Source organism: Chlamydotis macqueenii, chromosome 11 (assembly GCF_036417535.1).
Source record: "Chlamydotis macqueenii isolate bChlMac1 chromosome 11, bChlMac1.mat, whole genome shotgun sequence".
Lineage (NCBI taxonomy): Eukaryota > Metazoa > Chordata > Aves > Otidiformes > Otididae > Chlamydotis > Chlamydotis macqueenii.
This window is the reverse complement of record NC_141566.1, coordinates 6,798,859-6,825,515: the sequence shown is the minus strand read 5'-3', so window position 1 is coordinate 6,825,515 and position 26,657 is coordinate 6,798,859. Positions and strand designations below refer to the sequence as shown.

The 26,657-nt window shown below is 37.6% G+C and overlaps 1 protein-coding gene across 3 annotated transcripts; it reads right to left on the bottom strand.

The window, feature by feature from the left end:
* Positions 1-337: 337 nt before the first annotated feature.
* On the bottom strand, positions 338-26,488 carry CUL4B (cullin 4B). Of its 3 annotated transcripts, XM_010127479.2 has the most exons (20): positions 25,251-26,484; positions 22,456-22,571; positions 17,626-17,729; positions 16,633-16,702; positions 16,069-16,142; positions 14,886-15,048; positions 14,696-14,785; positions 14,299-14,381; positions 13,108-13,175; positions 11,840-11,958; positions 10,832-11,024; positions 9,659-9,763; positions 9,241-9,351; positions 8,428-8,513; positions 7,507-7,614; positions 7,145-7,258; positions 6,051-6,156; positions 5,799-5,971; positions 5,088-5,240; positions 338-3,918 (listed from the first exon to the last, which is right to left on the bottom strand). In XM_010127479.2, the coding sequence occupies exons 1-20, from the start codon at positions 25,780-25,782 to the stop codon at positions 3,823-3,825; spliced, it is 2,664 nt and encodes an 887-aa protein (XP_010125781.1). In that variant the 5' UTR covers positions 25,783-26,484; the 3' UTR covers positions 338-3,822. The 3 variants fall into 3 exon arrangements, 2 of the variants coding, with proteins under 2 accessions (XP_010125781.1, XP_086612185.1); XM_086756059.1 differs by lacking the exons at positions 17,626-17,729; positions 25,251-26,484 and having other exon boundaries at positions 16,633-16,687; positions 22,456-22,577; XR_015259638.1 differs by lacking the exons at positions 338-3,918; positions 5,088-5,240 and having other exon boundaries at positions 5,835-5,971; positions 6,051-6,146; positions 7,134-7,258; positions 25,251-26,488.
* Between the last annotated feature and the right edge of the window lie 169 nt (positions 26,489-26,657).

Genomic DNA, 26,657 nt, shown 5'->3' with positions numbered 1-26,657 from the left:
ATGAGCAACAAGCCACCACCTTTGGTATTTTTGTACCATTTCTGGCACTTCTGCGCATCCTAATCCTGATTCAGAGTTTGTGAGGATGCTTGTTTCCTTCCTCTCCAATAACCCTGTGGAAGACTTAGTGGGGGAAAAAAAAAAAAAAAATCAGGAATGGAAGCCACTTAGAAAACTTAAGGGATTTTAATGACTGAATGAAAAAGGAACTAATTATATTTGAGTAGCAACCAAGTATTTTGCTATCAAAGCACAAGAGAGAGAATTTAAAGAAGCCACAAACATTAGTAAGCCCAAGATACAGAACTTTGAGTAAGAAGGCATTTTACACACAAGAGTTTATCAACACAAAACTGTTTAATATTTATTAAATGACACAAAATACCTAGATAACAGACTCACTCTCTGAAAGGACATGTATTTACATTATTTACCAACTTAAGAAAGACTCTCTGTACCCATATCAGACTTATGAAACATAAAAAAGGTGTTGCTGCTTTTTGCATCGAAGGATGCAACGGTGATACATGCCCTGCTTGCAAGTCTGCATAAACTATAACTTTTTGATGCAGTGAAAAAGCACAATTTCATATTCTGGTAGCCAAGGGAAGAGGCTTCTGAAAAGTAACAGGGTTAGTTTCCCCCCCGCAACTCCAGACATACTCTGAAGAACTGTTATACAAAAAGTATATTACATTTTTGAATGCTGCTGTACTCTTACAATTTTAGTGTAACATTTCAAAGAAAATATTCTTCCTACTATATGAAATCACTAAAAAAGTGGTATTTCAACATTTAATTTAGATGTACTTTTTTTTAAAAAGAAAGCATTAGGGGCAAATGATATGTCTAAGAAAAAATGAAAGGCTGACCCCAAAAAAAAAAAAAAAAAAAGAGCAGAGATCAAAATATGAAGAATGAAGAACAGCTAAAGCAACGTAACAATTTGCTAGGGTTTGTTTTCTTTTATTAACTATTTACTTTGGCACCTTTGTGTAAACTATAGAACAAAATAACGTTTACAACACATTTGCAATTACAGCATTTAAACAAAATGGTCACTTTTTAAACCAGCCAAGACAAAAAAATAGTCCATTTATGGGTATAAAGATTAAAAAACCTAAAATATATATTTCTAAGAATAAACTGCAATTTCTTATGAACAAGGTGCTATAAACTGCATGCAAGAGTCAAGATTAAAAATGTGTGGCCAAACAGACAAGCTGTGTTACAGCCAGATGAGCTGTGGTCCAAGCCCACTTTCATTTGTTTCTTACAGAGATATATATGGCTCAATAGGCAGGCACATGATCCCAGCAAGAAGTTGCGGAGTTCTACGGCTGGACGATAAATCTTGGCTGCAGCTTTGTCATTAACCAGGAATGAGCGAGACCTTAGCAAAAGAGATGAACAAGTTCTTGGGGAAAACCCATGAAGATACAAGGAGGAGAAGCCTTCTCCTCTCCCCTCTGCTCCCTCACCCCCTCTCTCTGCCAGGGTTCTCAAAGTCCACTCTTTGGGTTGCTTTAACTAGATTGTGGCTTAGGGTTTGCCTCAGATCGTGGAAGTCTGATGAGATTTGAGGACATTTTCTACGTAATATTTTCTGCATTTAAGTTACAGAAATGGATGGGATAAAAATTAAATAAACCTTCAGACCTTTCCAGTTAGGTTTGACTGAATGCATCACACTTGTTTAATGAGGGAGGATTTTACCAGAAAAGGTATTTTAAACATGTATATGCTACAACAGACTGAATGGAATCAGCTCAATACCAATATTCATCATCTCCTGTCTCCCAAAGAGTTAAGTTTTATGCTCCTTCTCCAAAATACCTTTTTAAAAGGAATCTTTTATTGGCTAAAGATATAAAACACATACAAGAAAAAAGAACACTGAATGCAAAATACAGAAGATTTTGGGGGGATGTGCATTCCTTCCTCCCCGTGGATCTCTATTTGAACTAATACTTAAAGATTTACAGGAGCAATCTTCAAGTTTCTTACCAGATAACTACTGTTAGTATTTTTCTTACAGAGGCAAGGGTGGTCCTGGACTTCTACCAGTGGTTATGCTGCAATAGCGTCAAAGATAAGGTAGATTTTCTGCAGATCACAACGAGCTGTATGACAGTTAGTAGAGGGTGACAGCAAATAATTTATTAGGAGAAAAAAGTATCTGCTTCATCTGTCAGCTGAGGACTGCATATAAAAAAGAGCTTGAGAGAAAATACAGCTGGAGAAAATATGGAATTAAACAGTAGATCAAAAAAGCAATAAGGATGGGATGTGTCAGATACAAAGTACACACACATTCTCTCTCTCTCTCTCTCACATGCACACCCCTGAACGTGGGATCACAGTGATAAAAGTTATAGATCATAGAGAGCTAAGTTACACTGCCATTAAACGAAAGTAACATCTTGCTTTCAAGGAGTATCTGGTATTCCCCAGGACTATCAGTGCCTGAAAAAGGATGAGGTTTTTCATTGTGCTCTGCAACACAGCTGATCGTAAGTCTAAAGCCTGGCTGGGTAAGGAAGAACTGTTACGTGGAGCAGTTACCTTTTCTGCTGATGCTTTTTTTCTCCATGTATTCCTGGCACATGCTGCTATAGCAATAAAAATGCATTTTGTTGAAACAAAGCTCTACATTCAAGTGACTTATTCTCCCATGTCTTATAAAGATGCAAAGAATGCTCTCTGGTCATCTAAGAAAATATATTTTAGATGCCTCGTAGCAATACTTAACTTTCTATATGAGAGGTAGGCTTCTGGGTTCTAGGAGGCCTGCCACATCTAGGGCTGAGTTCTTAAAGCTTTAAGTTAAAGCAATCCAAAGCAGGGCGGTCTTAGAAGAGCTGCCCTGTCTAAACCTTGAGGTTAGTTCAAGTTTAGAATGTTGCAAAGCAAAACAAGTATTAAAACCCATTTGTAATTTTTGTTCTTACAGCTTTACCACAAGAACAGTGTGGCTTTTCATAGATACCTGTAAATAGATTTTCTTTTGTAGAGTATTGCTGCCAAGAGGTGAAGGCCTCCTACCCATGACTAGTAAAAACTGTCACTTTTTCCATTATGGCTGTTTTATGCTTAAAATTCCCAAAGGTGAACGCTAAGTCTTATAGGCAAGCCATATACATCTAATCTGAACTTGTTTTGTTGTAGCAGTTATTTAAGAATGGTGTTTGTATATACAGTATATATGCCCACACTGCAAACTTTATACATTGTTTTATATTGGTACCATTTTGTCTTAATTGCAACCAAGAATATTTTCCATTAGATCAGCAAGAAGCATAGCTTGGCTTATTCCCCATTTTCCCTCCCTCAAGGGAAAAATCCAAGTGTGGATTGGCATCAACCAAACCAATGGTATGTTACTAACTGAAATGCATTCTGTACAGTAAATTAAAAGTTTGCATGCAGTTTAAGCATTTTAAAGGCTATTTTCTTATATTAATTAACCTTCTGCTTCCATTTAAAGGTGTGAAAGACATCTGTCATATATCAAGGGACTCCGCTTCAGACCCAGAGACAAATGGAATCACAAAGACCAGGTACTTTCTTTCAGCTTTCTGCACATCTTACTAAATAACATGCAAAGAGTTCAACAGCATTCTTCTTAAAATGTAAATAGTACTCTTTAAATGGGCATGTTAACCACTGAAAGAAGTCCACTCTACTATACGTTTCCATTACACTGCTTTCATTCAATCATCGGTAGTATAAAAAGTCAATTAACGGGATCAACAGGCTAGTTTATCCACTGGCAACTGTGTATGACACCAAGTGTGCAGTAAAACAAAGGCCAACATATGTTTATGCGATATAGTTGTACTGATTTGGGTTTTCTTTATCTCTTTCCATGTAGTCTCTGTCAATTAAGGATTCTATTCTCTTCTTAAGGTCAGCAGGCTGTAAAATAAAGCAGATGTCAGCATTATTACTTTGCACTCAATGTTTCTTGGTTCTTTTTTTCTACTTAAGCCAAATATCCATATAGTTTAAGATGGCTGAGGAAATAGAAACCACATTTTAAGAAAAAAAATAAAATCCCTTAAAGCACCAAAGTTTCTAAAGTCTGCAATGTATAATTGATTGAAGAGAAAGTTACAAAATTAGCTTGTCACTTGCAGCTAAGTATAGACTTTTTACAGCATGGAAAGATATTCGCTGCTGTTTAAACTGAACTCTAAAGAACTGCAATTCATGCATTATGTACCAAAGTGTTTCTATTTCCGACTTTAACCTGGTAAGAGATGGTACAAGTTTCATTTTACCTTGATGCGAGTGAGTTTTGCAGCAGTTTGGGTGCCCTATGATTTTGTTGGGTGAAGGACTTCATAAAAATGCCTCACGATAAAGAGCGAGGAAATTTAGATTATCTGTTATAACCCTGCAAAGCCCAACTGCGGTCTACGCAATACTTACAGGCCTGCAGGAACTTAACATGGTAACAAAACAGAATGAGATGGCAGTACCTTTTATTTTACATTTCCATTGATAGATATCCAAAAATCCATTTCTATTTGTACACAATAACTAAGGTAGTCATTTTCTATTGCAACTCTAAGTTTCTTTAGCTTTGAGACATTCACCAGTATCTAATCTTCACCCCGTAGGTACGTGTATGTGTATACATATTAACCAATATAATATGTCTGGAAAAAACATGATACACTTATTGGTTAACTAATTAATTAAAAAAGATCAACCAAATTAAGAATGAGAACCAATTCTGCATTATATATCTGAATCATTTTCCCATCATCCCCAAGAACGCATTGCCAGAATGCTTCAATGCAAGAACAGCACACAAGGAAAGCTGGCTGCACAGTTACTACTAACGGACTCTGGTTCTGAAAGCCTTTGGTAATAGGTTGTATTAACTTACTAAAAGCCTGAGGTGATATTCAGATAAATGAATGCAATTAGCACTTTAAAAATTCCTGAAAGTGAGTATTTGTCCTTCCCAATAATAAAAAGATGCATGTTTCAGACAGAAGCGCTGTTTAACTGAGGAACGGCAAGGGAACATCAAAAGAAGTAATAAAGTTTCAAAAGAAGAAAAATTAGTACTACACCTTTACTGGGAATTTAAGCTGGTTGTAGACCTCTGACACAAGCAGGTTATGACTCAGTGTCTTGCGCATCTTCATGATTCGTACAATTGCAGCGTCAATCTGGTATTGCCGGTCCTGGAATACTCTCTCTGTAGTGCTTGCCTGTTCCTCTACCTGAAGGATCCATTTAAAAAAGCTTTAAGGAGAACACTAGTACAGTCAAAGCAATTATTCTTTGTACTTCTAAGACAATTCTCAGTATAAGGCAGTAAAAAGTCTGTTGTCAAGTATTTGACATAAATCCTTTACAAATATGAAGGCCAATCGTCTATTAAAAAACAAAGGAATTAAACAAGGAATTAAAATTTTGGCACAGATTTTGCATTGGATGGCTGTCAGGGAAAATTCACTGTGAACTTGTTTCTATGTTTACAAACCATCCAGTAAAGCTCCAGGGGAATGATCAAGGGTGAAAAGAACATTCACTAGTTGCAACTTATCTTAAACAACCTCATTTAGAGACATCTAGCATCACTGGTGTCTAAGTTAGTATGGAATCACATATTTAAATCAGCATTGTGAGGTACATCCTATCATACAACTTATACACGTCACTTTTACAAAGATACCAGCATGTATGCTACAAGAGAGGAAAAAAACGCTTGCAAATGGGCAGGCAACAAGATACTTAGCACAAAGGATCTAAACCCCAGAGCATTAAAAAGAATATACCGTTTCTTTCATCTGAATTTGGTTGATTTTTATCCTGAAGAGCTTATGTCTGAAATCATCATTACATGTGAATTTATCACCGTCTTCCACATCTTTGCCTTTGGGGCTTTTAGTCAGTACTCTGGCTTTGCCACAAGCCAGAGACTGAAGTGTCCTTCTCAGCTCTCCATCCTCTAAAACAGAAACAAGTTGTTTAGGTTTTATTCTTTTAGTAAGAACACTTGGAAGTAGTCAGCTGTTTTCAATACCAACCTATCCCAGTGGCTTGCTTTATCTCCTCTAAACTGAACTCCTCTCCTTCATTAAACATGAGCAGCACCAGAGTCTGGAACAAGGAGACCTGAAGTTCTTTTTTGCCCTGTCACAAGGAAAATTAACAGGCATCAGTAGGCTGGTTCTCTTTTTTTTTTTTGTTTCTGGGGAGAGGGCAGGAAATGGGAGGTGAAGAACAAGTTACTCTTGTATGTCAATTATTTCACCTAAAAGGAAGTGATTGTTATTTTATTCATTTGGGAATATGAAAGAATAAAAGTTACTTGTCACCTTGTGCTTACTATGAAATGTAGAATGAACTAGAGTCCAGAAGGTTAGACTACTATGTCCAGTGACAAAACTCACCCAAGATATGCATCAGCTTACTCAAGACAAATCTCAAAGCACTGAGTGCTTAAAATTACAATTTGAAAGACCTTTAAGTCAAAGTGTAACACAAACATTAGTTTAAGAAACACAGTATTAGGAACTATAGGACCTTTGAAATAACCAAGTTTGATAACACTTCTTTTACCATTAACATTTTTCTGAAAAATAGAACTGGTAAGCATTCCTATTCCCGAGAAATTTTACTGGAATATATTCGTGCCCATGAAGAAATGCTGAAGGGGAACAACTGGAAGCCCCTTATGAACAGTTGTGTTCTTGTACAATCCAAAACTTTTATTTATTTCAGTAGTGAAAAGCGTACTGTAAAGATGCTTAATGCTGTCAGATGAAGTAAGGTCATCTAAGGAACATGGCCATCCCCCTTTTTTTTTTTCTCCCTAGCATAAAAACTAGTGCCATTTTTAATACTGAACTAAACCCACTGGATATTTTCCCCAAGCAGTAACCAACAGCTGTTTTTTTTTCCACCAATACAGAAATTGGATGCATCTCTGTAGACCTTAACACATCTATTTCAGAAACTATCACCTCCAGAAGTGATAGCAACAGGTCAAGAGTTAGAAGTAATTGCAAAAACAGTGCTAGATTTTCCATCACAGTCCAAAAAAGCTTCACAACCCCTAAGGTACAAGCCAGAGTTGGAATCAGCAAAGCAACAGGCGTAAGAGAAACAATACACTCACCTCTTTAAATTCTGCTTTTAGTACACAGTGTCCTAGTGTTGACTGCCACTGAAGTTTCCTACCACTGTGTTTTCCTAAATAAAAGGTCTTGAAAATCTCCTGCAGTTTTACCATCTAAAAAAAGAAAAAACTCAACACACTAAAATGCAATTTCTACTTTAAAAGCATCCTCCCCTCCTCCACAATCAAATAAGCCTTATAAGGCTTAAAAAGATAAAGGGAATTGCAAGAAAATAAAACTTTTATTTAAAAAAGACATTTCTGCATTTCTTTCTAGAGATTATACACATATTTAAACACAAGTTGCAGTTGGTATCAAGATGCGTTGCAGATACTTGGTACAACACGTCTGTATTCATTACCTCCGGGGGCAAATGGACCTCCATAGGCACGTAGGTTGGCCAATAACCCATAGTCAGAATATTCACTGTCAGTTCAATGTTGCCGGGTACATTCTGATTTTGCATATACTGCAGAAAGAAACAAACTAAACTGAAACAAAGCAATGCTTATTAAACATATTTCAGGTAGAAGTGAAAAATTAGTTAGAATATGCATTACAAGAGCACAGAAGATAAGTGACATCATGATGTCTTCGCTGTATGAACTGCAAGTTACATACAAAAAAAAATAGGATAAGAAAAAGGCCTTCTCTGAAGTTCTAAAGGCACTTTCATACAGGAGGAAAACGGCAAAAGAAGTGTTTTAGCAGGCTGATGTGAAGATGTACCTAATTATGCGTAAATGAAGGAAAGAATGTTGAAATTTGCTTGTAATCAAAACATTACAGAACTGCCAGAACTAATGGGCAAAAACTTGTAAGTCAGTCCATCGGAATATAGTGCTCCTAAAAGTGTTTTATAGCTGCTGTTAAAATGTTTTATAAGTTTACAATTCTTCTTTTACTACTGTGAGTGTGGGTTTTTGTTTGTTAAGAAATCACTTGTTTCAAGTTTTTGCTTTGTTGTTCAGGAAAACTCCAACTTGAGTAAATTTTTTAAAAGTACAGACAGTCCAGAATTAAGAAACAGATTCCAGGTAATTTTCAGTAGAGATTGCTGGGCTTTTGTGCACTCCTTTTGAAAGCAATCACCTACAAAGTCCTTTTCTCTGTAGTGAAAGAACATTACAGACAAATGGAATAATTCAAAAGGAGTTTAACTCAATTACAATTGAAATGTTCACAACTGAAGACATCCTTCACCCTCTTGTTAGGCTTTCTGAGAAGAAGTCATTCAAAGAGCAAGTAAATGAAGGAGCCATGGCAGGCTTTCCCACAGTACCTGTTTAAATTGTATCATTATGTCTTTTGAAAGCTCCATATCTTTAAACATTCCTTCAAGTTTGCTGGTGAAAGCAGCTCCACATTCTATAAAACAGAAAATGTAAATCTTAAAAATTAATCTTGTTTATTTTCAAGACCATAGAGTAGTTATTCTAAATATCAGAACGTACTTTGAAGCAAGACAACCTATTTCAGCACATGTTCTTACAAAAAGACCTGGATTCTAATTAAAATACAGAATAAGGTTATGAACAAGAAGGGGGAAAATGTTTTCATGTGGCAGCTATTTTGCAACCCAATTGTTTTCCCACATGGACATGACTGTTCATCCTAGGACCTCAGATGACAATTCTAATCCCTACCAGGTGCCTGCCAAACTGTCTCGTGATGGTAGAACAAGATCAAGTTTTAAAAATCTTACTCTTACCACCCAAAGACTCCATCCTGTGAAACAATGAAGACCACCCCAGAAGACTGCCAGCTGGCAGCTTCATGTTTCAGACCTTATACAGAGTGAATAACAAGTGGAAGTCATCCACAGTGAGCACATCACTGATTTATTCAGCAGAGAACCTCCACTTTACCCCACAGGCCAAGATACACCATGAACTGCAAGCTCCTGGTTTTCAGCTATTGCAGCTATAATTACAAAACTGAAAGCAAATGAGTCTCCTCAAAACCCACCAGTCATTGAAGACTTGCACAGGAGGTTTTTGCCCTCACGTAAAGAGGAATTAGGAACAACAATTCTGGGAAGGCCTCTTAAAATGACTATTTGTAAAAGAAAGCAAGCAGATAAACAGATACTTACCATGTTTGAGTTTGGAAAGCATAGATTTTTCAGCATCTACTGATGCACTCTTCCCAACTAATAGTCTCTTTGCTAGATCTTTTTTATAAAAGGCCTCAAAGACATCTTTTCCTGTAAGAAATGAGATTTGACAGTGATCACAGATCATGATTTGTTTTAAACCTACAGGAGGCCCAGTAGGTAATTCAAAGCTCAGTAAAGCTAGCAAGGGCCTTCACATTAAGATTTCCACAGAATGTGAGTCAGGTCTTGTTATCAGCATTTTACCATGTGAACCAGTTAAACAGCATTACACCAGCAAACTGCATCTACAGACAACGAACACTTGAAAATGCAGACAGACTGCAAAAATTATTTCAAAGTACCTTTATGTTACTGATTAAACAACTGTATCCCCACAAACCCCTCCAATACTTACCATATATGAATCTAAATATGATCATAATTTTATCCAGCATTTTTTCAAGTTCTTCATCAGTAGCTTCTTTGTTGCCTGCACGAAGCTTTGAATCTACATATTTAGCTAAAAAGAGTGTTGAGGAATAAGTTTAGCATATGCTCAGTCACAATGAAACAACTTAATTTTTTTTTTTTAATATTGTGAAACTTTTTGGAAATGTAAAAGATCCTGAAATCACCTTCAAATCAGCTTCATCACAGCTAGGTTGATATAACTTTGTAGCCTCTATGAAAGTGTAAAACCATTATAGCCTAATCTTTTTTTCAGATAAGCAATTACTGCATCTTAACTTTATTAGCATACATAAAGTTAAAAAAGATTTTTGTGTATGTAAAAAATCCTGGTCTATATTGTGATCTCGAAGTAAAAAGTCACTATTACTATAGACTGACATGGCTATAACAGAAGCAAAAAGATCAGAAGAAAAATATCTACACCAGTTATTTAAATGTGTTGAATTTCTCTAGCAGATTACTGTTTGTTTTAATTTCAAATGGTTTGGTAAGCACATTAGAGTTAGTGAATTAATTTAAAAAAGGAGGGCAGAAAGCATTACTCCACAAGCCTAATAGCACAACAGATTGCAAAGCAGGTTTATTCACTGTGTGGGGAAATGATTAAGGTATTCAAAAGTGCAGAGAGCCAGGCTTGTAATGCAGAAATCTGTAAACAACATTCTTTGCAAACTACAGAGGCTCTGTCCTCGTAACAGGAGAAGTACAGTGCATCCTCATCTCTCTTTGCTTTTATGTATTACAACATCGGCATCTATGCAGAGACCCTAACAGCTCTGTGCACATGTGCTGGTGGCACAGTTACGTAAGTTTCTGAAAAAGTCAAATTATTAGCAGTATTCTCACATCTGGACGCCAGTAAATATCTATGGTCTCATGTTCTTCACTTTTCTGTAGCCAGTGAACTGATGAATAGAGCTTGTTCTTAATGTTTAATGCTATCCTATCCAATCAGTCACTTGCATAATAAGTCACAGTAGATCCCCAGTTGGACAATGCACTGTGGGTAGTATATTTTAACACACAATTCCATCATATCCCATCTGCAAGCTGCATCAGCAGCTTCATCTTGTCCCCCACTCAAATTCTCACATGGGAAGAAACTGAAGAAATATACCTATGAGTTCAGCTGGCTTATTTGGTCTTTTGTTAATAAATGTTTCAAAGGCTTCTTTCATAGCATTTACAAACTTCTCATTCTTGAGAAAGCAAACATCAATAATATGGTCAACTTTGTCTTTAAAATCAAGTAGTTCTTGGACCATGGTTTTGTCTTTTTCTGGATTAATTACTATGGTGCTACCAAATGCCTGCAAAATAAAACATACATTCCAATTAGCCTGAAAAACGAATTTAATGACAAGACTTCTGAAAGCCTACATTATCTTTGTAATGTTCTGTTTCTGGTATTCCACGAACATGACAGAAGTAACAGCATTATGAAGTATTTACTACAAAATAATTCCTAGACCTTGTATGGTGATTCAAAATCAATCTATGAATAGGAACAGATTCAGAGTTTTTGTCTGAAGAAATAAACTTAAGCATGACAAAATTAACACAACCTTTTTAAACATCTGTATCCTCAGTTTTTTACAGGTTAAGCTCCCACTAAACTCAATTTTATTTAACAATACTGTGACATTACAAAGCCTTCCTTCACAACAACCATACTTTCTGTGACAACATTTTCACTAAATAATAAGATGAAATATCTTAAATGACAAGTGCTTTGTGAACTTCAATTGGTTGGTAACTCAAGCTACCACTCATTCTGACAAAAAATTTTAGCAAGGAGAAGATAGAAATGCTCTGCCATTACCAAAATGTCTACTGGAGAAATATAGTTGTCCTCCACAATTAACTATAAGCAAGATAAAACCTCCAAATTTATTTGGAGTTCAATAATTCAACTGAATCTTCAGTATTTTCTTCGATAGGGCTACAACAGTTACTGTACTTTTCCTAGGACAGTTTCAAAAGTTGCCCATTAAATGTAAGTTTATAAGCAAGCAGTCTTTAATTCTTTGAAAAATGCAATAGTTTATAGAGATAACTCAGGTATCAGTGTATAAATCCCATCAACACAATAGTAGTATCTGTTCCAGAGCTCTAGAAACAGTACCTTTATGTACTCAATCCAGTGTTGCAAGAGAACCTGTACTCCACCTCTCACACGACTGAACAACTGATACAGAAGAGATAGGTCTTGAATTCGGTTTTCATCCAAAAGGTGGTTTAAACCTGCAAATGAGAGAATTTGAATAGAAATTAAAACCAGAGTAATCCAAAGAAAGCACAGCACATTATTACAGTAAGGGACCTCTTCAAAGCTAGTACTTTTTAATCCAGCAATTAGTGGTGGTTTGGATTTTTTTGTTTTGGGGTTTTGATTTTTTTTAAGCTACCTAATTAACAGTGAAACACAGAATGGCTACCTGAACTGGCTCAAACCTTAAAAACTTTGTTATTGCTCTGGAGATCTTTGGCTACACGTACTTCACATAATATACGTATCACAACACCTTTGCTTACTTCTGCTTTACTATTCCCTAAAGTTTTGAGAAGTTTACGCTCTACTGATCTGTAGGAAGGGTTCCTTGGCAAGACAGAGCTCTGAGTCTCAATTCCAGCTGTAAAATAAATTTTACAGATGTTTGAAGGCAAGCAGCTTCAAGAAATACCTTCACCTTTCACTTTTTAACTTTTTGGCAGAGAAGGCCTGATGTGCCACAGCAAGGTTCTAAGAAAGCAGGTGGGTAAATACTGCAAACTTGATACTCCTCTGAATAAAGAGTGTGTTACAGATGTGCAGGAAGATGCTCACATATCTATCTCTAGCTAGGATCTAGCTAGTAAGGACTTGATAATTTTATTTTACCATTCAGCTCTTGCTGCTCCCATATCTATTTCCAGACCATCCCTCAGAACAAAAGAAGGTCCCTTGACTCCACAGAGAATATTGCAGAACTGAGGCAACGTACTTCATTGCTCAAATTGTACTAAATTTTTAAAACAAGCTTCTTTTTGTGAGCAGCAAGTAATCAATGTTTCCTTCTGCTACGGCCATCATTTGAAGGCTACACCTTTACCTCTGAGCCTTCAAAACGCTATTTAACACACTGAACGCAGGAGTCCCCTGTTCTAGGTTTCCTTTTGCTTTGCTCTGTATCTGCAGACAGCTTTGCGCCTCCTTACGTCTGACAAGGGGAACGGTACTTGCCCTCTTGCAAAATGATCAATGCTATTTCATGAACTGAGCAACAAAGGGCATTAAAGAATGATGTAGCTTGTGTCCTCCCCCAGCACATGAGTCTGTCACTTTCTTTTTCAGCACAGGAATTGAAAGCCCGAAGCAGTAATTAGAAACATTTCTATAAAGAAGAAAATTACCTTTCTGAAGAATGGCTGTTAAATGTTCACCTAGAAGTTGCTTTTCTACAGTAGCAATTAGTGGCTTCCTATAGAAAAAACGTTTAGAATTACTTTTCCTTTTTCCATTACTGACAGTTTTAAATCCTTTTTTGAGATTGTTAACTACCTTTGTCATTGAGAGTGCTCTAATTATCTGTGGCCAAGGACTTAAAATGATTATACACATATTTATCCTTTTTCTTCCCCAGTAAGCAATCTTTTTCTTGTTTGCTGACTGCGGATTTATATACACAATAAGCCTGTTGTACATGACCTCTAGGCAGCTGGACAACAATTCTGTCAGTGAAGAAACTGGGCAAAAGTCTGTCAAAGAACATACCCTCCTGTTTTGTGGGAGGAGATTCATGTCTTGGGAGACAAAGTGAGGAGAAGAAAAAACACACCTCACGAGTCAAGAGGTATTAAACCAAAATAGGGAGTTGGCCACTAATAATGGTGTGGAAGAAGGAAGCCACTAAACAAGCTAAATGTTTTTAACAGCTGAAGGAGGAAGGAAACAAAAATGTACGACGGTAGCAACAAAACACCTTCCTCTCAGACAGATCCTCAGTACCTGCTCTTTCAGAAGGTGCTATGCTACCACTTGCTTGAAGAGTTTTGTTATATTAGGGACCTATGTGTCCTCTCAGACACGACAGCTATGTCTTTATTGCAGGAGAACATTTCTCCTGTCCTACCAGTCACAATCTCCACTTGACTGTATTTGAGGAAATCCTCCCTCTCAGTAGAAAAGATTGAAGACTAACATTAGTCATTAATTTCCCAAACTCCATAAAGAATATGCAAATATTTTTATGTAAATATTCAGAGCCTTTAGCTCGAGAATTCTCTATCCTGGGTCCTATCTTTGTCAGGTAGGACAACAGCTGATTAATTGCATTTCAGCAAGAGAGATGTTTTGACTGGGGGTTGCAGCCTATTTTTCTCCAATCAAATGCCCAACATTTCCGTCAAAATAACTAGTGGCTTAGAAGAAAAAGTTACTAGCTGTGTGAGCCAAGACAGTGCTTCATTGTAAACAAGGAATTGTGGGAAGTGAGAAACATTTGATGGTCAGTCAATAACTAAAATAAATTGTAACTGTTAGATGGCCCTCAACAGAAGAGGAGCCAAACAGCTAACAATACCAAGCAAAAAGACTGCACTTACTGTGTGCTCTGATCTAAATAAGTGATTATCCTGTCTGCTTCTTCTTCCAAGCGCTTGTTGACATGGTGAAGATATTCTGGAACCTGAAAATGTCAGAGTAATTTTGTATGTTTAAAAAAAAAAAATTAAGAGGGGAGGAGAAGAGGTAGAAAAGAAAAAAAAAAAAAAAAAAAAGAAAAGATGACAGTACTGGTCTGACAGCAGCAGCTCCAGTTTTAAGCAGAAATCATTAGCACTGTGACTGAAGGCAACTGCATGTGAATTTGCTTTTTCAGAGTTCTATAAAACAAAGATCCCATTATTGCCCTGTACGCTGGCTAAGGCAGCAGAGCAGTTCCTCTCCCTGACAAATGATTCGTCATCAAGCATAACAAATGTTGTTGGACATTCAAAATACCTCTCGTTCCTGCATAAGCCTCTGTCCCTCTGCTGCATACAGGCGGTTAGTCTCTTCCAAGAATCTATGTTCGAAAGAGTCTTGATAAATCTAGGGAAACAACAAGATAGCAATCCAGGGTAAAGCTTACTGAGCGCTAAATAAGAACCAGAGCTGTTTATTGGTTTAAAGGTGAAACAAGTTTACTCACCTGTAAGTCAGAAAGCATGCTTAGAAGGCTTCGCAGTAAACTCCTATCAATAGCCTCACCATTTCTTTCCCTCTCAATCAGCAGAAGAATGCCATCAATAGTTTTGTTCTGAACCTTCTGATCACTGATTATATGAGTTCTGAACAATTCTAGCCCCATATCCCTAAAAAGAAAATAAAGACTCTTCAATAAATTGCATAAGAATCTATCCCAAATAGTCTCTATTAATAAATTTGATCTTGATCAAATAGAGATGCCAATAAATACTAGCATTCTCCAAGTTCCTCATTCATCTGTCCCCAAATCTCTGAAGATGAACAAACACATAAACACTAAAATAAAGCATGACAAAGCATCAACAGTAAGGTACAGATTTTGAAGACCAAAGCATGTATTTTTTTCCTAAATAACCACCTAACTTTTGCAGCATCTTAATTTTTCACTTGGTTAGCAGGATGATGGAAACTAAACAGCAGCCTTCGAGAAAAAGATAGTGTCATCCTGGGTCCCAATTCCATGGTTAAGCTGTCAGACAGTATTATTTTTTGTCCATCACTTTCTAATCTCTAATTTTTAGGCAAAGCTTAGAACTCCTCAGTGATGTGAAAGACAAGGATCTCTGCTTCAGACATCCCAGTTAAAACATTCCATGAATTTGAAACTGTGGGTCTGGATAGTTTTAGGAAAAGCCAGGCCTGCCATCCACCACTCCTTCAATCTCTAGCAAAGCAATTTAGGTACTGACAAAGGCACTGTAGGGCATTTGCTAATTATTAAAACATTGAGGGGCTGGATGGAGACTGAAGTCCAAAAGAGAGTAACTTGCTTTTATTTTAGGTATTTTTTTCCTTCAGAAACACTTACAGAACTTTAAATACTATTCATGTTAAAACCAGCAACTGGGCAACCCAAATCCTTGCACTTCAGCTGTTTAACAGGCCCTTTCCTTTAACTGTGCAAACTGGAGACTGATACCTACTTAGCTGAAATTTGTGATCACAGCTATTCTAGAATCATCCTGTAATTCATGGCAAATAAATTAGAAGTGAAATCTCCCAAGCATGTATGCATTCACCATCTAATTTACAGGTCACTATAAAGTTTAGATTTAAAAAATCAGCAAGATATATGCAATAATTTAAATACACCCCCCCCCCCCCAATTTTATTCTTTGTGCCCTTACCAAATAGATGGCAGCATTGAATTCTGAAGCACGTAAGTTCGATCCAAGAACAAAAAGATACTTCTAATCATAATCTGTTATAAGAAGGAATAAAAAAGCCAGAATCATTTCACTCTTGAAACTGAAGAGCAACACAAATTATGTTCAACAAGAAAAAAATCCCACGGACAGTTTTCAGGCAGTGCATTCCTAGACAGTGTTGATTTGTTTAAATTATTCTGCTAATCTTTGTGAGATGATCAATGTGACATTTAGCATCTTTCTGTATAAAATAATAGCTCCTTTTATAACAGGTATAAAAGGATAAAGGTCTGCAGAGAAACAACAGTTAGGAGATGGCAGTGGGTGCATCCAAGATCAGACCAATGTGTCAAGAAACACACTATAGACGAGTATTTTCAAGGCGTGATTTCTAACAAACTAGATCGAGTTGTATTTCACAAAGAAGCCTTATATAAATTTAAGAAAACAGTTCTGAAGCACTGTATGTTTGTAAAGGAACAAAGTTAAGCAAAATATAGGCTGACTAGGCAACTGGGTTTTTTTTAAAAAAGATAAACTTACCATTTGTCTGCAGTGATCTTGCCAACATTTGTCTATTTTCTTTAGAAAAAGGACACTATCCAATGAATCCATGAAGAAATCATTAAGAAAATTATGATTAATAGGCAGTGTTAGCAATGAAATGAGCCAACATTTTTTTTCTGAAGACACTTAACAGCACAACAAACTCATCTCTTCTCCAAAATAACAACTTAACTTCTTGCAACATGTTTATTTTTGTTTTTAAATGAGAGTCCTAGTGTTAATTATGAGAAATCAAAATTATTTGCACAATTTTAAAAAAGGCTCTAAATACTTTTGAATGTTTTGTCTAATCCCCCAAACCAGGTGAATGGAACAAACATACATATCCCTACATCTCAAAAATCAACAATCCACAATACATGTAAGAGCCTACCACTACACAGATACTATAATTTCAGCTCATGTTAAGAGAAAACCTCAAGAGATAAATTTTCTCCTTGAAATTTAACTTGTATTCCATTCACTGCATAGTTCTGGTACTAATCAATATCCACTTAACAGGATCTCGATCTGATGCAACTCAAAATTTTTGAAAGTAAAACATTTTGATCTCAGAACCACTAACATTGTATGCTGCCAGACCACTAGCACTTTTCAAAGAGAAAACGAGAACTAATTGCCGGCAGACTCTTCTGTTTACCTCAGCATACCAAGTTCAGTACGTAAAAAAGCCTGAAGTGATACAGTCAATACAGCCTTTTAAAGCCTTGCTGTAAGCCTAATACGAGCTTTTGTAAGATGTCAAAACACCAACAAAACTTTCTCACAAACCTTTCAAATTGTTATAGACAAAAGGAACTAGCAGTGTTCTCTGAGATTGCGTAAGAAAATGAAAACAGATCCAATTACACAAAAACTAGGAATTCAGGTTACCAAGGCCTAGCATCATGAACTAGTCAAAGTAATCCATCACCACATACTAGCAGGTAAAAACATTTTGGCTTGTTGACAGCTTAAAAAAAAGGATATTCTCTGAATTGGTGAATTTGTGCTTTAATGTGGTCTTCACAGATCTGTCTCAATTGTTTGTACAGGTTTGCAGAAATCTTGTAGGAGCAGAGATTTTCAACAGCCTGAAGTGAAGAGAAACAAATACTGAGAAATCTGTTTATCTTCTTATACGTGGTTTTACAAGGAGAAATGGGAAAAAATCCCAAAACAACCATGGAATTCTTCTGCTTCTCACTCAAAAATCTACCAGCTTTTAATTGTAACATATTTAACAGCTGCACGCAAAACCAGAGAGACGTGGCACTATGGCACTATAATGGTAATAAAGAGAAAAAGGAAGGCCGTGCCTTAACAGCTTACAGTGTACTAATTTCAGTTGGAGTACCGATATCTCACAAGGAACTGCAGGACTTGTATCTCTAAGAACAAGGATGTTAGTTCAATATGTTGCAGCAGCTTGCTGGGTTTCATACTTCAAAGCAGACACTTAAGGTCTTAATTTTATTAAGGGCTGTGCTCTGCAAGTCACACTAATATGAGTAGAAAAGCACTACTAGTGTTATTTCCTTTTGTGACCCTTTCCTTGATTAAGCTTCCCTCATCCTCAAAAGTACGTACAGATACATATTTTATATATATTTATCTCATCAATCAGCTCCTTGCCTGAATAAGTTTAGTTAGCATACTGAACAAGTTTTAGTAGTACGACTACATTCCAGATGTTTACAGTGACAAATCTCCGATTTCTAGCTCATCATCAAGTATTAGAAGAATCGTTGCTCTGCTTCACAGTGAGAAGTGAAAGAAGTTTAATGGGGACATGTCCTGGAGATTGATCAAGCAAACAAGCATTCTTAAGTCCATACACGTAACTCCAGACTTTTCCAAAATTTATACCAATTGCCCAGATTTTTGCTGATTGGTAAAAGACACAATATATAATTATTTTGTAAAATATCTGTACAAGTTAGAGAGGAGAAGTATGTGTGTTTTCAAATAATGTGTCTTGATTTTTTTTTTTTTTTAATGGGAAATACTTCAGTTGCCAGTACAACCAACTCATAGGAAAAAAGGACTGGAAGATCAAGTTTGTTCCCCAGCAACCGCAGGCAACCATGCAGGGACAGTGTAGTTCAGAAGTATGCAGAGCAGACCAACTCCACTACACTGAAATCCCCCAGAACATTTCCCAACAGTCCAAACAGAAGCCACCAGCAAACAATAAGCAGCCCTCACTAAAAGCACAGCAACAATCAAAATAACTAAACAAGAAGTTCCTCAGTTTATCTTAGGATATCAACAGTAACGATTCTCAGTATCAACAGTAAACAACTCTATAGAGTAAGTACACTACAGCTAATACTGCTCTAGGACATAGAGCCATTAAAAAAATAATTAAAAAAAACCAAAACCACAACAAAACCATCCCACACAACAATAACAAAAAAAACCCCACAAAAACAAAAAACAAAAAGCCAAACTTACGTAAGCTTACTGTCAGAAACAAACAGGAATAGCAAGAGAGTGAGTATGCCAATTAAGATTAGAACAGGTCTGCATGATGATTGTTAGGAAAGCCAGAATTATCACTGAAGTGTACACATCTTAATATTTGGAAATAACAACAAATTCAACTCTCACCCTTACCACTTAAGAAACATCAAATAAATACCACAATGTGATAGGAAAACATATTCTACAGTTCACTGCTCAGAGCAGGTTACAGATGCTGCTCAATTCTACTCTGCTATGGTACCCACAGGGTCAGGCTTCAAATGAAACAGCAGGAAAACAGGAAATAATCGCTACTTTGATTTCAGAAGAAAAAGGGAATGGAAAACACTAAGCTTGATGGGTCTGAGTAGGCCTCCAGCAAGTACAATAAATGGGTTTCTTCTTTTCCCCCACTTTGGAGAAGTCTACTGAGAGCTGGGAAGTTGAACGTTTTAGATAGAACTTTCCAGTCGCCTGCACGACCACAGTGAGCCTCGCTTTCACCTACCAGCCTAGGACAGCAGCGGCCCTTTTGCTGTACTGCTCATCAGTTCATCCATCTCAGCTACCAATGTCTTCCTAACTGCTGTCTATCAAAACAAATATTACTTAACCATGCTGCTCTAAATCCTTAAAAGAATTAGCCCCTGCACTGTGCATGGACAAACGCATGCCATTAACTCTCAGTGAAATAACTCAACATATTAATATACATTTACTTTTATGTAGCGTTCATATAAAACTCTGCTTGTGCATTTACATATCAGCAATTCCAAAGTGTTAAACACATCTGCTACTATTGAGTGTTTGAACATCAAGTGCAAAACTTCCGCATCTTCATTGATAACATCCATAGAAATGTTTTAATTTTTAATTTGTCAACTCCGCTCAATTGGCTTTTTCTCTTTTTAAGAGATTAAACTTTCTAAGCACACAAATACAAAATCTTTTACTAAGATTTGCTCTGTGGAGCATAACACCACTACTGCAATATTATGCTTTGCAAATTTAATTACTGTAATTACTAATTAATTACACAACAATAACTGTAACGTATCACAAATTCCCAACAACTTTAGGGGCTCTATTCACAAAATGATCTTGTTCTGAATTAGTGGAATAAAACTTTCTGATCAGGGAATCTGTGCCCTGAAGACGGTCAGAACACCCAAAGGTGAAGCATCACATTTCCTTTCTGTAACTTCTCCTTCCCAGTCCCCCCAGTTGCAGCATCCACACCTAAGCTTGTGTGCTGGGGAAAAGAAAAATAGGAAAAAGAACTGAAGACAGCTCTGATGAGAGAAAATCAGAACTTTCCAGAAGTACTTAACTCTGTCATTGCTTAAAAAAAAAAAAATTAACCTGGGATCTGGTAGCAAAGATCTAGATCTCTATTTTCTTGTACTAATCTAAGGAAAATTATTCTAACAAAGAAGCTTTCAATTCTGTAGCAATTCAGCTTCTCAAAGATGTGTGTAATTTCTCTTGCTGAGGAGGAACAAAGCAAGTACCAAGCTAGTGTCTCACACAGGAATCAAGCATCAAAATGTTTGCTCAGTGTGATTTCCCAACACAGACAAGAGTTAAACTAAACTCAGGAAGTTTAAACTCCATTTAAAAAAGTAGTATTTTATTTTAAGGTGTGCAGCAGAAATTTGCAGACTCTTTTGCAATTCCCCTCTGTGCTTAGATAACGGTGTCTGCCAAGGCATATTTGGCATCAGATCCATTTACCAAGCAGCTGTTCAGAAATGACATTAGTTTAGTTAGCATTTAAAAACACTAGAGATTCCTATTACTATTTTTAACTCAAGACATTTATAAAAAACTAAAATTTTCATACTTGATTGCACTCTATTTCATTGAAAAGTATTTAAGTTATTACAATGTTAAAACTGAGATTTAAAAGAAAAAAAAAGCTTATTTTGGTTTTCTTGAGCACAAGCAACATTAAATTAAGCCTGTGGTAAAAGTGAGCAGAGATTTAAGTGGTAACTGTGAAGCAGAAGCAAGGCTTTCAATAGAACTTATTTTTAAACAATTTTGGATATTCTTCAAGTATTTAATTAGCAGTTATTTGCTCTGTTGTTCAGTCTAGAGTAAGTAATTTACAATACCAGTAAACAGAGCGGATTTTAATTAGTTATTAGTTTCTCCAAGTTTTGCAAAAGCAACAAAACTATTGTTACTTTAGCAATACTATATATTACCTTGAAAAACAGCTGAAGAAGTTATTTTTAGAATACTGAACATTATAAAGATTATAATGAGCTGAAAAACGCACTGGACTGAGGAATTTGGCCCATGACGTTCTTGGTTCCACAGGGAATGGTAATTTATCCTTCCCTAAACCTATCCTCAAAGCTTGTGCAAACAGGTTTTTTCTCCCCAGCTCTTCATGGAAATCAGTCATATCCAAATGCAACTTTTATTGAAAAGGGGAGAGCAGGGGAAGAAGAGGCACTACAGACATGGAGAGAAGGCTGTATACAGACAGATGAACAAATCACACAACTAACCAGGTAATAAAAGCTTTAAAAGTGGAGTAAAAAAAATTTAAGTGCTTCTTAATACCCAGCTAAAGCAGTACTGTTGCTAGGCTGCTGAAACCGCAAGTACCGCGATGTCAGTAGGGGAAAGGTGAGGAGGGGTAGCAGTCTCCCCAACACAATCAGCTGAAAAAGCAGAAGCAGAGCTTATAAAAAAAAAAAGTTAGGAAATGCAGTTCAAGTCTAATCACTTCCTAAAACATTTAGGGCAAAACAATCAGAGCTGTTGCTGGGAATAAATTTTGATTCTCAGTTGTCAGTACAGCCAAAACGCTGAATGATAAAAAAATTACAATCAAACCAAGATAATATAATTCATGCAGAAAAATGGTATTTATTTACTTTTAAGAAGTCAAATATTTTTTTCACTTTTAAAATGAACAGATATTGTCTTCAGAAAAAGGATTATATTTTAATATAAATATTCTTTTTCTTACCTAACCACCAATTTTTAGGATTTCACATTTCTCCTTTAGCAGCTACACGCCATAAACCTCAAAACAATAAAGAGAATACAACTCCTTGCCTTATTTAATTCTTGTCAACTATTGCATGGGAAACCATACCTTGGATTATGTTGTGGCAAGTAAAAAAATTTCCAACTTCAATGTTAGGCCTTGTGAAACTTTTACTGATAATTATAAAATCTGAGAAACTATTTGACAAGAAGTTTTTCAATCACAAAAGCAGCTGTCAAGCAAAATGTAATATTCTTACCACTGTATCAAAAAAGTGTTTTAAGCAAAAAAAAATCCAACAAGAAAACAAAAAAGCCTATCCTATTGCTTTTACTTAAAGCACTTACCTGATAGAGCTCCTCTAAATTGTACTTAATTGAAGTACTGTTCTGGATAGCTTCTACAGCTTCTTTCAGTTTTTGCCAGGTTTCATCTGTGTAGTTTTCAGGCAATTTGGGTTTATCTGTAAAAGAAATTATATAGAGTTTGAGAAAGTATTCAGAAAAAGCAGAACATTGTACCTTTTACAGAAATGAAAAACACAGCTTTGAGAGTAAAGAGGTAGGGGCTCATGTTCTAGATTTTAACTTACACTTACATGAAAAGAAAGCTTCTCTGTAAAAGCAGAATCTTATTTACATTTGAAATAGTAACGCATTGTAAAAATCCAGCACTGCTCTTCACATATCCATCACAGCACCTCTAGCCCAAACAGTATGTGCGATTTATAAAAATCACAGTCCTGTGTCTGAGCAGCTCAAAAAGGGATAAAAGGCTAAAAACCAGCGAGAATTAGATACATCTTTATTACACTCTTTTTCATTACCAGGACAATACAGCTAAAAGAAAGTGAAAATAAAAGCTGAAAATTATGGATTAAAAGATACAGAGTGAGTATAGCTGATTTTTTTTTAGTTTACTGTTCATTAATTCTACTCTGTATTAACAGTTGGAGAGAAACCCTCAAGAAACATGCATGGAAATCCTGCAATTATAATACCAGCTTTATGCTTGCAAGGAAAAACCTTCCTATTTTAAAGTAATCCATTTATGTCTCCTCTCTTGGGTTGGGCCAGCGGATATTTATTAGAGTTAAGCCCTCTTTTAAGGTTCAAATAGCTCAAGCTTTGCAGATTTGATTCTTTCACTTTTTTTCAGTCTCTTCTAGAGATGCCCCTGCTATGCAGCACCTTCAACAAGAGATTTCCCAAGTCACATCCTCAGAATACCAGGACTATTTTAAAATTCTATGTGTTCTCATAACTAGCTAAAATGACCGCTTTAGTGCTAATAAACACATTCCCAAATGGAGAAGGAAGGAGAGAATTCAGGGAGGAAGTCACATGCACGCCCATACCACCAACAGGTGAAACTGGCCCACAGTTCATACTTGAGTAAAATTGACTTTTACATACCTAAAGGTAAAAAACAAATTGTAAAGCTTTTGGATTTCTATAGCAATAACAAAGAGAAAGAAGCATTTTTTGGTCCTCCCGAGCATTTCCCTACAATATTGGCAACATCCCAACGTTAGCTGCATCCTAAGAATCTAGAGAGACAACCAACTACAAGTGAGACTTGCCTGTTCTCACAGACAACTAATGATTATGCCACTCAGCAGTAAATACCAAGATTCTGGATTCCAGGAAGTTGTAAGTTTTAACAGATGTTATCGCTATCACGCTAACGTAGACAATAATCTTAAGTTTATTACTCAGTTTAGCAGCTGAGAGTAAATAAAAAGCAAAGCTGGCAGATTCTTGAGACATCCTTTTTAGGCAAGTGGTTCAAATGCTTCATAAGCAATGATGATCACAGCACCGTGTAATTCATGACATTTAACAAATATTTTAAACATGAAAAGTTGCCTTCCGGTAAAGATAATGGCGTACAACGAACAGAAGAGTGGCGTATCTTTCTCACTATCACGTGTCACAGGTATAAATCTTAAAATAATCAGTCAAATTAAATGATGATGATGTGATGGGCGGAGAACATTTCTGAGAATGAGGAGAACCTTAAAGCAAAAAGTTATGCTGTGATCACGAATCGCTGTAAAACATTGGTGGCTAAAATAATCCTAATCCTTGCCTTCTGTGATCTCACTACAGAAAATCTGCATCAATTGTGTACTTACAATTTAATTTTAATATCAGTAATATCTTTTACCTCTCTCAACCCCAAACGCATGGGGAAAAAGAAAAACTCCCAAAAGCGAGCTATTGGACTATTTTTAGAAGATAGCAAGAGCCAGGAAATAAGAAAAGCCCATGGTTTCCCCATCTTTATCGGGAAAAAAAGTCAGCATTTTAGCTAAGCTTCCTGCCTACACCTATTTGTATTTTTGTTTACTAGAAAATGAAGCAGCCTCACAGCAGAAAAGTTTCATTTCTCTACTTCAGTTGGTGTCTAGTAACAATACTTGAGAAACTCAAACGCATCTTTTGAGAGAAATCATAAAATAATGCAAGCTTGTAAACCGAGAGCGCGTTAAGACAGAGAAAAGACATTAAAGAGTTAAATAATAAAAATTACAGCAAGGATACTGTAAGGAAAACACTCAGCAAAAATCTGAACTACCTACTTTACAGGCAGGTGGGGAAACCAGAAAGGAAATCCGCCGTAATAGCCTGATAATCACCTTAGTTTCAACATTTAACACTAAGCACTAGCAGATTAACCTATAAACAGACAACATGGAGAGAGGCAAGACATACAGATTCAGGCTCAATCAAAAAAAAAACCAAACCAAACCAAAACCAAAAACCAAACCCAACCCACATTCTGTGCAAAGACTTATTAGAAACCGGGCTAAAACATACACAAAGCCCCGAATCAGGATAAGTGGAGAAGAGATATCAAACGTTAAAAGTTTGTTTAGGCCTTCTCAACAGACAGAATGAAAGGAGCCTGAAAAATAATCCCAAGCAGCGAAGCGTAGCTCAGGATATCTACATGACTGGGCAAGTATGCCTCACAAAGCGTTACTCCCCCTTTACATAAGTACAGCAACGTTCATCACAGAAAAGCATTTCCTGTAAAACTCGGAGCTATCTGAAAGCCAACCAGCTCTCACGCTGAAAACAAAACACCAAGTTGAGCATCATCTCCCCATAGGTTGTGACAAATTACGGCCTGTTACCTTTAAAGTTCTTGATCACTAATTTCTTGGCAGAGCCAGGTTTACTGTTGGCGAAACTGGAAACAGTAGAGGAGGCAGCTTTGGTCAGGCCATTTGCATGGTGCCCCACAGCCACTGATGAAATTAAAAGGCTTTTATTTTTGAGCTGCTGTTGGTGCTGCTGTTGAGAAGAGGCAGCAGGAGACGAGGAGGAAGAAGACTCTTCAGCCATCTTCACATCGAGTCCAATAAAATCCACGGAGTCCTCAAAGCGCAGCTTCTTCTGGAGGTGATGGTTAGAGGAGGCAACCCCTGAGGAGGAGCACGAGGAGGTGGTGATGACAGAGGAAGATGATGAGGAGGTGTTTTTGGAAGGAGAAGAGGCGCAGGAAGAAATGGAATCAAATTCTTCTCTTTCAGAATTGCTGTTGCTGCTGTTATTTAACTTTCTCTTCTTGCAGGAGGAGCTGCTGCTGGTATTACCATCAGTGGCAGGTCTGACCTCCTGGGCTGCAGCTGGGGGGTTGGGGGAAGAGAAACCTGTGGGAAACATGAACACACAGAAGTGAACAGGCTGAGGGGCATCAAATCCTTGAGGTGTGACAAAGCGAGAGAGAGAGTCTGAGAGTCTGTCTCTGTCTGGTGTCTCTCGAGGAGGGGTCTTTCAACTCCTCTCTCTCATCAGTGGAGTCCTTCCGTATTCTCTCTCCTTCGCTTTCTTCTTTCTCGGAGGAATGGCTTTATCTCCTCTCTTCCCCTTTTCTTTATTACTTTGTTTCTTCTCGTAGTTTGTCTCAGCTTTCCTGCTTTTACTCCTTTATCAGCGGAGCGTCTCCGTTCCTGCCTCTCGCCACCCACCAGTTTCTTTCAGTTCTTCTCTCCGACACCGGTATCTCCCCACGGCTGCCCGCTCCCCCAGCTTTTCCTTCCGCTCCCGTCCTGCTCCGGCCGCCTCGTCTCCGCCAAGCAGCAGCGGGGAGGGCAGAGCGCGGCTCCCTCACGCCCCGGCTCCAGCCCCTCGGCCCGGACGCCTCCCGCTCCCTCGCCGCCTCCCGGCCCGCTCTCCCCCCGCGGCCCGCTCTCCTCGGGCTCCCGCCTCCCCCCCTCTCTGCCTCCCGCTCTCGCTTCCTGAGGGGGGACGGCCCGGCCCGGGGCTTGTTATTGTCAATACACGGCAGAGAGGGAGCCTAAAGATGGCGGCACATCCGGTCGCCGTGCATGCTGGGGCGCGGCCGCCCGGAAGCGCGGCCGGGCAGCCCGGCTAGGCGGCGGGGCCCACCTCCGGCGCCCCGGCGGCCCTGCTCCCACCGGCACACCCCCCCCCCACCCGCCCCGGCTCCTTTCCGCTGCCCTCTGACCTACCGGAAGTGATCATGGTTGCCGGCCGCTCGTAACGGGCGCTGTCGTTACCTCCCTCGCGCGCCGGCG

What these genes read in the sequence shown, in the direction of transcription:
- CUL4B (XM_010127479.2), bottom strand. Translation starts at nt 25,782, where the DNA reads ATGTTTCCCACAGGTTTCTCTTCCCCCAACCCCCCAGCTGCAGCCCAG. An exon ending in AAGATCACTGCAGACAAATG is followed by an intron (nt 16,143 to 16,632) that starts GTAAGTTTATCT and finishes TTCTTATAACAG; the next exon opens with ATTATGATTAGAAGTATCTT. An exon ending in AGGTCCATTTGCCCCCGGAG is followed by an intron (nt 7,259 to 7,506) that starts GTAATGAATACA and finishes TTCTTTTTTTAG; the next exon opens with ATGGTAAAACTGCAGGAGAT.